This window comes from Ictalurus punctatus, chromosome 19, assembly GCF_001660625.3.
Source record: "Ictalurus punctatus breed USDA103 chromosome 19, Coco_2.0, whole genome shotgun sequence".
NCBI lineage: Eukaryota > Metazoa > Chordata > Actinopteri > Siluriformes > Ictaluridae > Ictalurus > Ictalurus punctatus.
This window is the reverse complement of record NC_030434.2, coordinates 23,721,042-23,737,192: the sequence shown is the minus strand read 5'-3', so window position 1 is coordinate 23,737,192 and position 16,151 is coordinate 23,721,042. Positions and strand designations below refer to the sequence as shown.

Here is a 16,151-nt window from a genome sequence, read left to right as displayed (position 1 = left end):
CTGACTGAGGTTTTATCGGAAAAATCAACAAATCACAAATACTACAGCTATGCTGTAGATGTTGACGCCTCTGTCCTTCCGGTTTGTTTTCGGTGTTTTAGATGTGAGGCCTCTTTGTTTTTTTTTTAACTGAAGCGGACTCCTAAGATTAGCCGCTATCTTTAAAATCTGTAATTCTGTGTTTTCTCCTTCACGTGATTAAACGTAAAAGTTTATTGTTGTTTTGGTTTCTAAAGTAACAGACTATTCAACTTCAAATCCAGGATAAATAATGATCAACATCGAATGTGTTTTTAATTTTAAAAAATAAATAAATGAAAATCCTGTTGAAGCTTATTCCATTACTAATACACTTTAAGCAATAGTGGGAAATCATGCTTATGGTGATTTTAGTCATAAGCCTCCCAAAAACTGATCCTAAGATTATACTTATTGGAAGAACCGTTAAAAGCAAACAGATGATCAGGCGGAAAGCTACCAAGACAGAGGTGCTCTGACGAAGGCTGTTATTCCACATGGTAAAGCTTCCTAAAGGGTAAAGAGGAAAAAAAGAGGGAGTAAAAAGATGGAGTGAAGGTTGGACTCACTACCGTGCAGGCCTCATCTGTTCCACAGGCCTCCTGGCAGGCATCAGGGGGCGAAGGAGAGGATAGAGGAGGGAGGTGACAGGTCTGTTCTCTATCTAACCCCAGCCATGAGCCTTATTTACATCACGCTGTCCTGAGAACACACAGATATAAAACAGGAAACAGAGTACGAACTCAAACACAAGCCCATAAAACTGAACCTGTTCTCTGAGGAAATGCATGAAGGTCCTCTTATGATTAGATGTTTGTTAGGGTTGCTTAGTGCAAAGGGTTATTTAAACCATGTAGCTATGAGATTTATGAAGGTGTTATGTAGCTATGAGATTTATGAAGGTGTTATGTAACTATGGGCTTTATGAAGGTGTCATGTAGCTATGAGATTTATGAAGGTGTTATGTAGCTATGGGCTTTATGAAGGTGTTATGTAGCTATGGGATTTATGAAGGTGTTATGTAGCTATGGGATTTATGAAGGTGTTATGTAGCTATGGGATTTATGAAGGTGTTATGTAGTTAGGGATTTATGAAAGTGTTATGTAGCTATGAGATTTATGAAGGTGTTATGTAGCTATAGGATTTATGAAGGTGTTATGTAGCTATAGGATTTATGAAGGTGTTATGTAGCTATAGGATTTATAACGGTGTTATGTAGCTATGAGATTTATGAAGGTGTTATGTAGCTATGAGATTCATGAAGGTGTTATGTAGCTATAGGATTTATAACGGTGTTATGTAGCTATAGGATTTATAACGGTGTTATGTAGCTATGGGATTTATGAAGGTGTTATGTAGCTATGAGATTTATGAAGGTGTTATGTAGCTATGGGATTTATGAAGGTGTTATGTAGCTATGAGATTCATGACGGTGTTATGTAGCTATGAGATTTATGAAGGTGTAATGTAGCTATGACATTTATGAAGGTGTTATGTAGCTATGAGATTTATGAAGGTGTTATGTAGCTATGAGATTCATGAAGGTGTTATGTAGCTATGAGATTTATGAAGGTGTTATGTAGCTATAAGATTTATAACGGTGTTATGTAGCTATGGGATTTATGAAGGTGTTATGTAGCTATGGGATTTATGAAGGTGTTATGTAGCTATGGGATTTATGAAGGTGTTATGTAGCTATGAGATTTATGAAGGTGTTATGTAGCTATGAGATTTATGAAGGTGTTATGTAGCTATGAGATTTATGAAGGTGTTATGTAGCTATGAGATTTATGAAGGTGTTATGTAGCTATGGGATTTATGAAGGTGTTATGTAGCTATGAGATTTATGAAGGTGTTATGTAGCTATGAGATTTATGAAGGTGTTATGTAGCTATAGGATTTACGAAGGTGTTATGTAGCTATGAGATTCATGAAGGTGTTATGTAGCTATGGGATTTATGAAGGTGTTATGTAGTTAGGGATTTATGAAAGTGTTATGTAGCTATGAGATTTATGAAGGTGTTATGTAGCTATGGGATTTATGAAGGTGTTATGTAGCTATGAGATTCATGAAGGTGTTATGTAGCTATGGGATTTATGAAGGTGTTATGTAGCTATGAGATTTATGAAGGTGTTATGTAGCTATGAGATTCATGAAGGTGTTATGTAGCTATGAGATTTATGAAGGTGTTATGTAGCTATGAGATTTATGAAGGTGTTATGTAGCTATGAGATTTATGAAGGTGTTATGTAGCTATGGGCTTTATGAAGGTGTTATGTAGCTATGGGATTTATGAAGGTGTTATGTAGCTATGGGCTTTATGAAGGTGTTATGTAGCTATGAGATTCATGAAGGTGTTATGTAGCTATGGGATTTATGAAGGTGTTATGTAGCTATGGGATTTATGAAGGTGTTATGTAGCTATAGGATTTATGAAGGTGTTATGTAGCTATGAGATTTATGAAGGTGTTATGTAGCTATGAGATTCATGAAGGTGTTATGTAGCTATGAGATTTATGAAGGTGTTATGTAGCTATGAGATTTATGAAGGTGTTATGTAGCTATGGGATTTATGAAGGTGTTATGTAGCTATGAGATTTATGAAGGTGTTATGTAGCTATGGGATTTATGAAGGTGTTATGTAGCTATAGGATTTATGAAGGTGTTATTTAGCTATGAGATTTATGAAGGTGTTATGTAGCTATGGGATTTATGAAGGTGTTATGTAGCTATGAGATTTATGAAGGTGTTATGTAGCTATGAGATTCATGAAGGTGTTATGTAGCTATGAGATTTATGAAGGTGTTATGTAGCTATGAGATTTATGAAGGTGTTATGTAGCTATGAGATTTATGAAGGTGTTATGTAGCTATGGGCTTTATGAAGGTGTTATGTAGCTATGGGATTTATGAAGGTGTTATGTAGCTATGGGCTTTATGAAGGTGTTATGTAGCTATGAGATTCATGAAGGTGTTATGTAGCTATGGGATTTATGAAGGTGTTATGTAGCTATGGGATTTATGAAGGTGTTATGTAGCTATAGGATTTATGAAGGTGTTATGTAGCTATGAGATTTATGAAGGTGTTATGTAGCTATGAGATTCATGAAGGTGTTATGTAGCTATGAGATTTATGAAGGTGTTATGTAGCTATGAGATTTATGAAGGTGTTATGTAGCTATGGGATTTATGAAGGTGTTATGTAGCTATGAGATTTATGAAGGTGTTATGTAGCTATGGGATTTATGAAGGTGTTATGTAGCTATAGGATTTATGAAGGTGTTATTTAGCTATGAGATTTATGAAGGTGTTATGTAGCTATGGGATTTATGAAGGTGTTATGTAGCTATGAGATTTATGAAGGTGTTATGTAGCTATAGGATTTACGAAGGTGTTATGTAGCTATAGGATTTACGAAGGTGTTATGTAGCTATAGGATTTATGAAGGTGTTATGTAGCTATGGGATTTATGAAGGTGTTATGTAGCTATGAGATTTATGAAGGTGTTATTTAGCTATAGGATTTATGAAGGTGTTATGTAGCTATAGGATTTATGAAGGTGTTATGTAGCTATGAGATTTATAACGGTGTTATGTAGCTATGAGATTTATGAAGGTGTTATGTAGCTCTGAGATTCATGAAGGTGTTATGTAGCTATGAGATTCATGAAGGTGTTATGTAACTATGGGATTTATGAAGGTGTTATGTAGCTATGAGATTTATGAAGGTGTTATGTAGCTATGGGATTTATGAAGGTGTTATGTAGCTATGAGATTTATGAAGGTGTTATGTAGCTATGAGATTTATGAAGGTGTTATCTAGCTATGAGATTTATGAAGGTGTTATGTAGCTATGAGATTTATGAAGGTGTTATGTAGCTATGAGATTTATGAAGGTGTTATGTAGCTATGAGATTTATGAAGGTGTTATGTAGCTATGAGATTCATGAAGGTGTTATGTAGCTATGAGATTTATGAAGGTGTTATGTAGCTATAGGATTTACGAAGGTGTTATGTAGCTATAGGATTTATGAAGGTGTTATGTAGCTATGGGATTTATGAAGGTGTTATGTAGCTATAGGATTTATGAAGGTGTTATGTAGCTATGAGATTTATGAAGGTGTTATGTAGCTATGAGATTTATGAAGGTGTTATGTAGCTATAGGATTTATAACGGTGTTATGTAGCTATGAGATTTATGAAGGTGTTATGTAGCTCTGAGATTCATGAAGGTGTTATGTAGCTATGAGATTCATGAAGGTGTTATGTAGCTATGGGATTTATGAAGGTGTTATGTAGCTATGAGATTTATGAAGGTATTATGTAGCTATGAGATTCATGAAGGTCTTATGTAGCTATGAGATTCATGAAGGTGTTATGTAGCTATGAGATTTATGAAGGTGTTATGTAGCTATGAGATTTATGAAGGTGTTATGTAGCTATAGGATTTATGAAGGTGTTATGTAGCTATGAGATTTATGAAGGTGTTATGTAGCTATGAGATTTATGAAGGTGTTATGTAGCTATAGGATTTATAACGGTGTTATGTAGCTATGAGATTTATGAAGGTGTTATGTAGCTCTGAGATTCATGAAGGTGTTATGTAGCTATGAGATTCATGAAGGTGTTATGTAGCTATGGGATTTATGAAGGTGTTATGTAGCTATGAGATTTATGAAGGTATTATGTAGCTATGAGATTCATGAAGGTCTTATGTAGCTATGAGATTCATGAAGGTGTTATGTAGCTATGAGATTTATGAAGGTGTTATGTAGCTATGGGATTTATGAAGGTGTTATGTAGCTATGAGATTTATGAAGGTGTTATGTAGCTATGGGATTTATGAAGGTGTTATGTAGCTATAGGATTTATGAAGGTGTTATGTAGCTATGGGATTTATGAAGGTGTTATGTAGCTATGAGATTTATGAAGGTGTTATGTAGCTATGGGATTTATGAAGGTGTTATGTAGCTATGGGATTTATGAAGGTGTTATGTAGCTATGAGATTTATGAAGGTGTTATGTAGCTATGAGATTTATGAAGGTGTTATGTAGCTATGAGATTCATGAAGGTGTTATGTAGCTATGGGATTCATGAAGGTGTTATGTAGCTATGAGATTTATGAAGGTGTTATGTAGCTATGGGATTTATGAAGGTGTTATGTAGCTATGGGATTTATGAAGGTGTTATGTAGCTATGAGATTTATGAAGGTGTTATGTAGCTATGAGATTTATGAAGGTGTTATGTAGCTATGAGATTTATGAAGGTGTTATGTAGCTATGGGATTTATGAAGGTGTTATGTAGCTATGAGATTTATGAAGGTGTTATGTAGCTATGGGATTTATGAAGGTGTTATGTAGCTATGAGATTCATGAAGGTGTTATGTAGCTATGAGATTTATGAAGGTGTTATGTAGCTATGAGATTTATGAAGGTGTTATGTAGCTATGAGATTCATGAAGGTGTTATGTAGCTATGGGATTCATGAAGGTGTTATGTAGCTATGACATTTATGAAGGTGTTATGTAGCTATAAGATTTATAACGGTGTTATGTAGCTATGAGATTTATGAAGGTGTTATGTAGCTATGGGATTTATGAAGATGTTATGTAGCTATGGATTTATGAAGGTGTTATGTAGCTATGGATTTATGAAGGTGTTATGTAGCTATGGGATTTATGAAGGTGTTATGTAGCTATGAGATTTATGAAGGTGTTATGTAGCTATGAGATTTATGAAGGTGTTATGTAGCTATGAGATGTATGAAGGTGTTATGTAGCTATGAGATTTATGAAGGTGTTATGTAGCGTCATGCTCAGTACCCTTATTATTTTGAGAGTATTAAAAGGTATTCTGTGGTAAGTACAACAAAAGTTATAGTTATTTGTAACTGGATATTTTGAAATAACAGACGCCGCAGGTTGTTTGCTCTGAAACACGCTTGCTTTGGCTGTTTTGAAGAGCAAAGAACAGTGACTATGACAAAAAAGATTTATAATGCATTCATTTTATAATTGATAAAGAGGCAGGTGGACCTGGTTACATGTCCAGTTCTCTTGCTTTCTTCTCTTGTTTTCTCTTCTTTTGACCTCTGCCTCAAATCATACCATTATTATCATTAGAGCACGATTTGTTATGGAAATCCGAAGCACTTTATTCCCCTATTACATCCTGCCGTGACTTGACTCCGGTTATGTTCTGCAGTTCATTTGATCTGACCTGTTTACTTAGGATGAAAGAGAAGGATTTCTCTCCAGTATTAAATTGTGCCAATAACCTTTGTAATATCTTCAGTAAATTGTGAAACGTTGGGCGTTTTAGTGACGTTTCGGCATTGTTTATCCAGATCGGCCATGTAGACTCGTCTCTAGAATTATATTGCTGATATAAACTTTGTAAATGATAATATGAGAATCCATTTTGAGTAAACAGGCCATGCATGACCTACATTCATGGAAGTGCTCTGGATTCAGAGGCAGGGGATGAGACTAAACAGAGCAGGCTGAGGAAAACCATACGAGAGGCATTTCTTATGAATAATGGCACGTCGAGTGTTTAGGTGTCCATATTGTTGCTGGTAGATCATACACATAGACGGATTGTCCAAACTGTTTATATACGTGTACACACGGAAATGGACAGAGAGCGTTGTTGGGCTTTGAGGAGCAGAGTTAGGCACATTAGCACCTAAAACAAACTGAAAATGACTTGAGTCATATCTGGCACATTACAGTCTAAATGACTGCAGTTTCTTTAGCCAAGGTAGTCAAAACAAAATATATTTTTTTAATAGCCTATGAGATGTGTTCCTTTCATATTATCTTCAGCAAGTACTACGCACTGATCTCAGAGCCCAGGCATGTGATGTGTGATTGCAATCCCTTACAATGTCCCACCAGACCTCTTACAACAGATTCAACATGGTTCCACACTTGCAAATTTGTTATGATTCGCATGACTCAAGACATCTTGAATTACTTGTGGAAAAATAAAAATTACAATGGTTAAGGTTATGTCTCGGGGCAAGGTTAACATTTGTACTTTGTTATAGGACGTAGGACGTTCACTGACATGCTCATTTCGTGTGAAATCGGGTTGACGTGTTAGTATGAAGATTAATATGGCACGGTGGCTTAGTGGTTAGTACGTTTGCCTCGCACCTTCAAGGTCAGGGGTTTGAAGCCTATATTTGCTCTGTGTGTGCAGGGTTTGCATGTTCCCCCTGTGCTTTGGCGGTTTCCTCTGGGTACTCAGGTTTCCTCCGCAAGTCCAAAGACATGCGCTGCAAGCTGATTGGCTGAATCTTCAAATTGTCCGTAGTGTGTGAATGTGTGTGTGGGCCCCGTGATGGGTTGGCACCCCATTTAGAGTGTCCCCCACCTCGTGCCCCGAGTTCCCTGGGATAGGCTCCAGGCTCCCTACGACGCTGTGTAGGATAAGCGGTACGGAAAATGGATGGATGGATGGATGAATAAATAAAAGTCTGTACATTTTCTGAGAGGGTTATTTGAACAAATGCAAAGATTTCTCTCCATGTTCTTTTTACTATGCAAGGGTTCTCTTAGGGTTTTTTTAGGAATTCAAGATCTACTATAATAGATAAAAGGAAAATCAGCAGAAATTCTAAAGAGCCAGGGTTATTTTATCCAGTTTATTCCGGGGTACGGAAAAATTCAATGAAAGTATAAGTATTACATTAAACTATAAGTGGAAATAGCCAAAACGTATAATTATAATTAAAAAAAGAAATCATTTGATATGAAATTAAAACTTTGGGCATGTTTTTTTTTTTTCCCCCCAGTTGCTAAGGTTCACTTAAAGTTGTTATATTTTCATATATATAACATCTTGAACATCTTTTTTTTTTTTTTAAATTAAAGTAAGTACAATATGAAAAAATAAGAGTACAAGCTATCCATATTACTGTTTTGATTGGTTCTGGTGTTTATATAAATGAGTATAATTGTGACTGGATGTTTTAAATGATAGATTACATGTTTGAAAGCACAGAAATGCAACTGATTCAATTTGAGGCCGAACAAAAGAATCTCAATGACAATGTAAGTAGTGCAGAAAAAAAGAACAAACAAACAAAAAAAAAAACAAAGAAAAGCTCATCCTTTCCAAACTTAATAGCAATTCCAGCGAATAATGTGATGTGGGTGGATTTCTTTTTTCTTAATGTCATTTGAAAGCTAACCTTAAACTTTTATTGCTCATTCATCCCTCCTTGTTGCAAAAGTCTAGAACTAAACTGTTCCAGACTTCTGGCACTTGTTCTTCTGTGGACCTCATTGCACTTAGTGGTAGATTTTTAAGTGGTTGTATATTTCTTCTGGTAACTGACTTGTGCAGGTCAACAAGCATTGGTTTTCCCCAATTATAATGATGAATTTTTATGAGATAAAATATTATTATTGAATTTTTTTTTAAACATGTGAATGATATAGAGAAAGGTTGGGTAGTTTCCATGTAGTTTGAGTGGAAAATTTGGAATAATTGCATATTTGTTTTTCCTCATAAGGGGTGCCAATAATTCTAGAGTTGACTGTATGTTTGCTTTTGACTGAATTTCTTTAGAGTTTTTTCAGAACATTGACTGAAGTAAATACATAGGAATATGGAAAGCTTGACCCAAGCTGCAAGACCGGCGTCTGCATTTGTTTCAACTTTTCACCTTCGGCTGTTTTTATTAAATCCCTTATTGTGTCCTCCACAGGGATGAAAAACGTTCCTGAGGATATCCCATCAGACGCCCAACTGCTGGACCTGCAAAACAACAAGATCACCGAGATCAGAGAGAACGACTTCAAAGGCCTCAAAGCACTTCATGTAACCCCCCCTCTATCTTTCTCTTTCTCTCTCTATCTCTACCACAGCCTTTGTTTTATTTTATTTATTTATTTATTTTGGTAAACTTCCCAAATTCGCTCGGCTCCAGAGTAAATTTCATGAGGAGAACTTTGTTGAAAATAATCCAGCTGTTCCAGACCACAGTGAACGCTGTGAGGATGTCAGCTTAATGTTCTTCTTCTCTATTTTTACAATAACTGTCACTAAAAACAATCCTGGAACAACTATTTTGCTCTTCCAAAAAAAAAAAAAAAACCCAAAAAAAACACCACCAACAACAACAACAACAACATTTCTGAACAATTAAGGAGTTGAGTGTCATTCCTGGGTTCCAGAACAAAACCTCAGCCATAGCTCAACCATAAACTCCTACAAATATGCACACATAAAAGAAAGTTTTGAGCTCATGTATCAAATCTCTTTTCTAAACATTGTTGTCAGCCATGGTATAATCCTCCGGGTCCGATCGCAGGGCGAGAAACCGTTTTCTTTTGGAAATCAGCCGCGCATTTATAGCACTTTAAGCACAATAAATTCAGACTCCTGTCACGGACTCAGAGCTGTTTCTATGCTACATTACTTGCCCTGTGTGAAATAACACATTCCCAGCATTTCTCTCGATCTGGGCGGATGTCAGAAGTGGGTGGAGGGAGAGATCTTTCACGCTATATTTGGTAGAAACGTTCTAACAGCCCCAGTGTCTGGGTCCGTTGGGATTTAAACCTGATCCTAAGAAAACAATCAGATGCTGAATTATCGACGACTGTTTAATTGCTTGTTTTTAAGTGGTAGAATGTCGGAATCGATGACTGTCCTTGGTAGGAATGCACCGATTTGAGTACACGAGCATGCAGCAAAACCAGTACTGGTACTGAAAGGAGTAATGTAATTAGTGTTAAGCGATCAGGGACGAATCTGGTAGAGTCCCGCGGTTTAAACAGTGGCCGTGAAAAGCACGCGTGTGTGTTCGTGCGCTCCGGCCGTGAGGTTTATTCTTTATAACATCAGCGAGTCAATTTTAAATGAAGTGCATTTGCTAGCTACGCTAGATACCTCGGATTGAATCGGGTTGCAGTGGAGAAGAGTGTTTTCTGTTTCACGTTGGAAGAACTTCTTCCATACGGCTGTAAGTAAAAGCACGTTTTTGTCTTCATCGCGTCTGAATCCTTCGTTTGTCGTTGACCGATAGCAGCTGATCATCAAGAACAATATACTGGGTATTATTACTGTTATTTGCACTCACTTAGCGTTGTTTACAGACATTTTTCCTTGCCGATGTAGCATCGGTTTTTGCCTTGTCCCACTAGCAATGATCTCCCTGTGCTGGGTTTTATGTTTAAGATGTTTTATCAGGTTACTTGTATTGTAAGGTAGCTGTAGTTCCTCTTCAGAGCACAGCTTTGACTGCCATTATTCATCAAAGAGCACAGCATTGCACGGATACCCACACAACATAAGGACCATTTCATGCGCTGAACACATTCACCACGCTGATCTGATCTTACTCAATTCAAAATGTCAGATAAAAAGATAGACATTTGAATCATACAGCTGTATTTACATTAAGATGTTCTTCTCGATGCATTCATATTAATGCCACTGAAAACCTACAACATACAACTAATCCTCTGATTCTCGGCTGTTATAGGCTCTCATTCTGGTAAACAACAAGATCACCATCATCCACGCCAAGGCCTTTTCTCCTCTGGTCAACCTTCAGAGGCTTTACCTGTCTAAGAACATGCTGAAGGATATTCCCAGCAACATGCCCAAGAGCGTCCAGGAGCTGCGCATCCACGAGAACCAGATCACTAAAATCAAGAAGGCCTCCTTCACTGGCATGGTTCATGTCATTGTTATGGGTAAGACAGGAAGTCAGTGTGACATGTTCTTCTGTATCAGACCATACCTCGGTTTTAGCACTTTCTACACAGGCTTAATCTAGCACCATGCAGGTTCTTTGTAAACCTTAATGGTTCAGTAGAACTCTACAAGAAGATACAATAATCCTTAACTTTTATTCATTTTTTGGAGTCTGTTAGGTCAAACACGTGCTTAGAAAAACAGTTCAAGCTTAAACACTTCTTAAAGGGAACCCTAAAACAGTTAAAAACCATTGGCTGTACAAAGAACCTTTGAAGGACCCTTTTTTTCTAGGTGTATAAAGAACTAAATCCAGAACTAATTAGTAATGTTATGGGTAGATCTACAATCCGTTCTCCAGCTTATCGTCAATTAAGAGCTATTCAAAATCCTTTACACAGAGTCGCTGACAAGTCGTTTTAAGATTCCCATGCAGCATGTGGCGTGATGAAAACCAAACCAAACCTGGCATTGTGAAGTTTCTCCGAGTTCTGATGAAACAGCATCTAAAATAGGTTTGAGTTGCTGCTTGGATGGTCGCCGGTGTAGAGGTGGCGTGTGTGTGTGTGTGTGTGTGTTCCAGCACCTGTGTTTTCTCTTGCATATAATTACACAGTTCATGGTTTTCCATTGCAGTGCAGAGCACCTCGACTCTTCATTCATACGCATTTATTCAGCCGAACACCATAAAAACCTGTTTTCCGTTTGGAGCCGTTCAGCCGTGTGTTTATAAGCGGACTGTTCCAGCATGGCTACAGCGTCGTCGCCCCTGGCATTCGACGCACCTGCGCACATCAGCCAGTCAGCTTATGCAAATGCAAATAAATTCCCAGCCATTTCAAAGTGTTCCATACACACAGAGAACACTCGAGAGGTCTCTGAAAGATTGTACTGTTATCTTGTAGCAAGCATTTAAGCTTAAATAATGAGTAAAGCTATCATTCTGACCTTTCAGAGCTTGGCTCCAACCCCTTGACCAGTTCAGGTGTGGACGCAGATGCTTTCAAGGATCTGAAGAGGGTTTCCTACATCCGTATCGCCGACACCAACATTACCAGCATTCCCAAAGGTCAGGAATTCTGAAGTCTATCTGTGATTATTTTTGCTTAGAGATAGACTACAGTAATTACATGTAGACAATTTATGTGGAGAATTACAGCTAAAAAGGCTATTTGAGACAAAAGGTCACACAGGAGAACACTGCTCATACGTGACTGCATACCCATTCCTACAATTCCTCTTATGAGGGCACGGTGGTTAGCACATATGCCTCACACCTCTGGGTTTCGATTCCTGTCTCTACCCTGTATGTGCAGAGCTTGTATGTTCTTCTAGGGTTTCCTCTCCCAGTCCAAAGGCATGCATCATAGGCTGATTGGCATTTCTAAATCATCCATAGCGTGTGAGTGTGTGCAGTTGTGCTCTGAGATGGGTTGGTACCACATCCAGGGTGTCCCCTGCCTTGTGCCCTGAGTCCCCTGAGATCCCCTGAGATCTAGTGCCCTAGAACCCTGTGTAGGATAAGTGGTATGGGAAATGGATGGATGGATGGATGGACTACACAGCACTTGACATCATTGTTCATGTCTTTATGATGCTTACAAATCCTTGCAGGTCTGCCCACCTCTCTGTCAGAGCTGCACCTGGATGGGAACAGGATTACCAAGGTCACTGCCGACAGCCTGAAAGGTCTCAAGCACCTAGCCAAGTAAGAACGTTAAAAACCTGTGCATGTACCACTTTTGATAACTTAAAAACCCTTTCCACGGCTGAGTGATCAGATCCTGTGGGAAGATTTGTTGGGTCCCTATGTGATAAAAGCATTATTTTATGAAAGATACAGCTTTTATTTGGGAAAAAAAACCTAACCAGGTTCTGAAAGAGGTTAGGGGTATTCAGGGTACATGGTTTGATCCTGAGTTCGCAGTAACTATGTATGTCAGCTTGGGATTCCTCAGGGTTCTCTGGTTTCCCTTCCTCCCACCTCCCAAATACACTCTGGTACACTACATTGAACCTAGGTTTGAATGAACGTGTGTGCATTGTGTCTGGTGACGGATTGGCGTCTAATCCAGGGCCTATTCCTACCTCGCATCCCAGTGTTCCTGAAATCCTGTGAATAAAGTGGTTCCTGAAAATGCGTATATTAAAAAAGATGCTAATATAGTGTGTGTGTGTGTGTGTAGGCTTGGCCTGAGCAGTAACGAGATCAGTGTTGTGGAGAACGGGACTCTGGCCATGATTCCACACTTGAGGGAGCTCCACCTGGACCACAATGCTCTAACCAGTGTGCCTGCTGGTCTTCCTGACCACAAGTACATCCAGGTGAGCATCGACCTTCATGAGATACATGTTCCCCAATACAATCTCGAACATGCTTGTTAGGATGCGCTTCTTGAAATTAGTTGGTAGACCACGTTGGTCTTTTTTTTTTCTTTTTAGGTGATCTATCTTCATGCCAACAAGATAGCCTCTGTGGGAACAGAAGACTTCTGCCCTGCCAGCTTCAACACCAAGAAGGCCATGTATTCCGGCATCAGTCTGTTCAGCAACCCCGTGCCGTATTGGGAGGTCCAACCCATCACTTTCCGTTGCGTTTTTGACCGCTCTGCTGTTCAGCTGGGCAACTACAGGAAGAAATAAGGCGTCTAGAGTGCCTGACCACTGTCCTTATACCCCCCCATCCCCCCATCCCCCCATCCCCACTCACCCACCCACCCCAACCACCCCCTCCTTTCCAAAGCACCTCAAGTGTGTAACTCGAATTCGAATGTCCTGACTCGGACGACTCAAAATGTGTTCTGAGTATACTGATAATGGCACACAACAGGCAGTACTGCGCACTAATTTCACATAGCGAAGTAATAAACAGTAACAACATCAAGTATCTTGCACATTACATGTTACAAAAAGAAATAGCTAAACACGTATCAGGCTTTGTTCCTCTTTTTTTTTTTTTTCCTATACATCCCTATAGCACTACTAGAACCTTGTGTTAAGTGAAAGAGCATAATAAAAATAATTATAGAGGTATTATTGGTTAAAGAAAAAGCCATGACCACTTAGGATAATCAAGTGCACATATATATATATAGTCCTTTGGTTCAAAAGAATGTGGTTCTATTTGGATACTTCTTGTTCATATAAAGAAGATCCACTCCTGGCCCCTCTCTGGATCTTTGGGACTTTTCTAAATTGACAAGGCGGGCCTGCTGAGCGGGCAGCGAAAGGTTAATTTGCTCCACATTACCAGGAAAAAGAGCTGATATACTAGGTGCACTCAACTATTATTACCTGTATAGCAGTAGTGTTCAGCGTGTGCTGTTAGAAATACAGCCAACATGCTCAAATTTTCCATTTTTCTCTTCTTTTTTCCCCCCCGCAGTATTCCTTTCAGTTAGGAGATGCAATGAATTGTCACACTGCAGTATTTTCCTCCTCTTGCTTCAGATGTGCATTTTGTTTGTTCGTTTGTTCGTCTCGATCGTTTTTAAACCCAGCTGCCATGCCACATATGGTAGGAAAAAAAAGCTCTTCAAGAGGTAGAATAAACTATATTGTCTTTTTAATGGAAGCAATTCCCAAAGACCTATGCTTTTTTTTTTTCTTCACTATTCTTCTTATTTGTTCTGCTTCACCAAGGGTGGCTTGCCATGTTTAAATGTGTGCATTTGTGTCTGAAGAGGAGTGGAATTAGCAGGTAGACGTGGCTGAACATGTCCCCCTCTGTCCTTGTGTTAGTGACTGTCACATGTATAGAAGCTGTAAATAAATGCTGTATAAAAAAAAAAAAAAAAAAAAAAAAAAATTCCCTTTCCTTGCTTAAAGAAAACAAGCACGGTAGTCGTCCGGACTTGAATATATCGGCAATAAAGGTGACTTCTTTCTTTCTTTCTTTCTCGAGTCAAAGCTAAAACTTCCATACACCAACACACACCACATCTGTACACATCCCAAATGGACTGTGACCTTTTAAGAGTAAAGGACAATCACGCTTTTACAGTCGCACATTGCTATGCACAAATATGGTATATAGGATATATATGGTATACACAAATATGGTACACAGGAGCACGGTGGCTTAGTGGCTTAGCAGGTTCGCCTCACACCGCCAGAGTTGGAGGTTCGATTCCCGCCGCTACCCTGTGTGTGCGGAGTTCGCATGTTCTCCCCGTGCTTTGGGGGTTTCCTCCGGGTACTCCGGTTTCCTCCCTCAGTCCAGAGACATGCATGGTAGGCTGATTGGCGTGTCCAAAGTGTCTGTAGTGTATGAATGTGCTTTGCGATGGATTGGCACCCTGTCCAGGGTGTAACCCCGCCTTGTCCCCGATGCTCCTTGGGATAGGCTCCAGGTTCCCCGCGACCCTGAAGGATAAGCAGAATAGAAGATGGATGGATGGATGGTATATACCGCATGGTTTCTCATAACGTCACAGTGTGGCACAACAGAAGCTCGTTCACCTTATCGCAAGTTCGAATCCCGCTGATGCTATCCGAGTCGTAATAATTAGGATCTCTAGGTGGGAGGGGTGATGGTCTTACTGTCGTCCCTGTCAATTATTGAAATCCCTAACCAGTCGTGGGAAAAGTGTGAGGTAGCATGAGAGGCAGAAACAACAAGGCTGCACGTGTCTTGAAGGATGCACATGCTAACACTTACCCTCACCAGGTTGCATGATAGTGGATAACTATCTAATGGTTGGAAAGTGGCAAAACGACCAACTTGGAACAATACAATTACAGTATACAGTACAACTACACCTACAATAAGTAAGCGAGTAAGAGAGTTGAACAGGCGATACTGCACGCATGACCCATTGTACCCCGTGGTTACTGTGTGAAAAAGGGGAAATATATCTCTGTTTTACATGTTTATCTACAAATAAATGGTCTAAGGCAGTGAGTGTATGGCATTCTGACTGATTTATCAAGAAACTCTGGTCACATGATCGAGCTAGAACAGTGTCTGTTCATCTGGCCAGAGCTGGGTCTTCTACACGCTGCTCTACAACCACGAGAGGCTGGAGGTCGGTATAAAAGCGTCTTTGTTATTAAAGAATATCTCTATCACGTTCCGAAAGGAGGAAACAAACATTTGAGCAGATATCATTTCGATTCATTCGATCGTTTTAGGACTTTTGTTATTCGTGAAAACGAAGGAACGTCTGAAAAAACCGAACGCCCGAAATGTCCTGCTGTTATACATGACATTTCTGCATCCTAAGAGCGTGCAAACTTTTGCACTCAAACGCATCATGGACGAGAACGGAATGCCGGGAAATGATCGCGGATCACATTTAAATTGTAAACGGGAGTTTATTATTATTCGAATGATTCGATTTCAGGATGTAAAGAGGAACCGGAACGCGTAAAGATCATGAAAAGTGTACGCGGCTGTTTATTACAAATTACTGA

At 39.0% G+C, this 16,151-nt stretch overlaps 1 protein-coding gene across 1 annotated transcript in view; it reads left to right on the top strand.

Annotated features, from left to right (window-relative positions):
* dcn (decorin) overlaps nucleotides 1–15,635 on the top strand; it is a 28,252-nt gene extending 12,617 nt beyond the window's left edge. Inside the window, exons 3-8 of the mRNA XM_017494179.3 lie at nucleotides 8,740–8,852; nucleotides 10,522–10,735; nucleotides 11,692–11,805; nucleotides 12,351–12,444; nucleotides 12,923–13,061; nucleotides 13,179–15,635. Of these exons, the coding sequence (XP_017349668.1) occupies nucleotides 8,740–8,852; nucleotides 10,522–10,735; nucleotides 11,692–11,805; nucleotides 12,351–12,444; nucleotides 12,923–13,061; nucleotides 13,179–13,379 (875 nt within the window). The 3' untranslated portion in view covers nucleotides 13,380–15,635. The remainder of the gene's footprint in view (nucleotides 1–8,739; nucleotides 8,853–10,521; nucleotides 10,736–11,691; nucleotides 11,806–12,350; nucleotides 12,445–12,922; nucleotides 13,062–13,178) is intronic.
* Nucleotides 15,636–16,151: the final 516 nt, after the last annotated feature.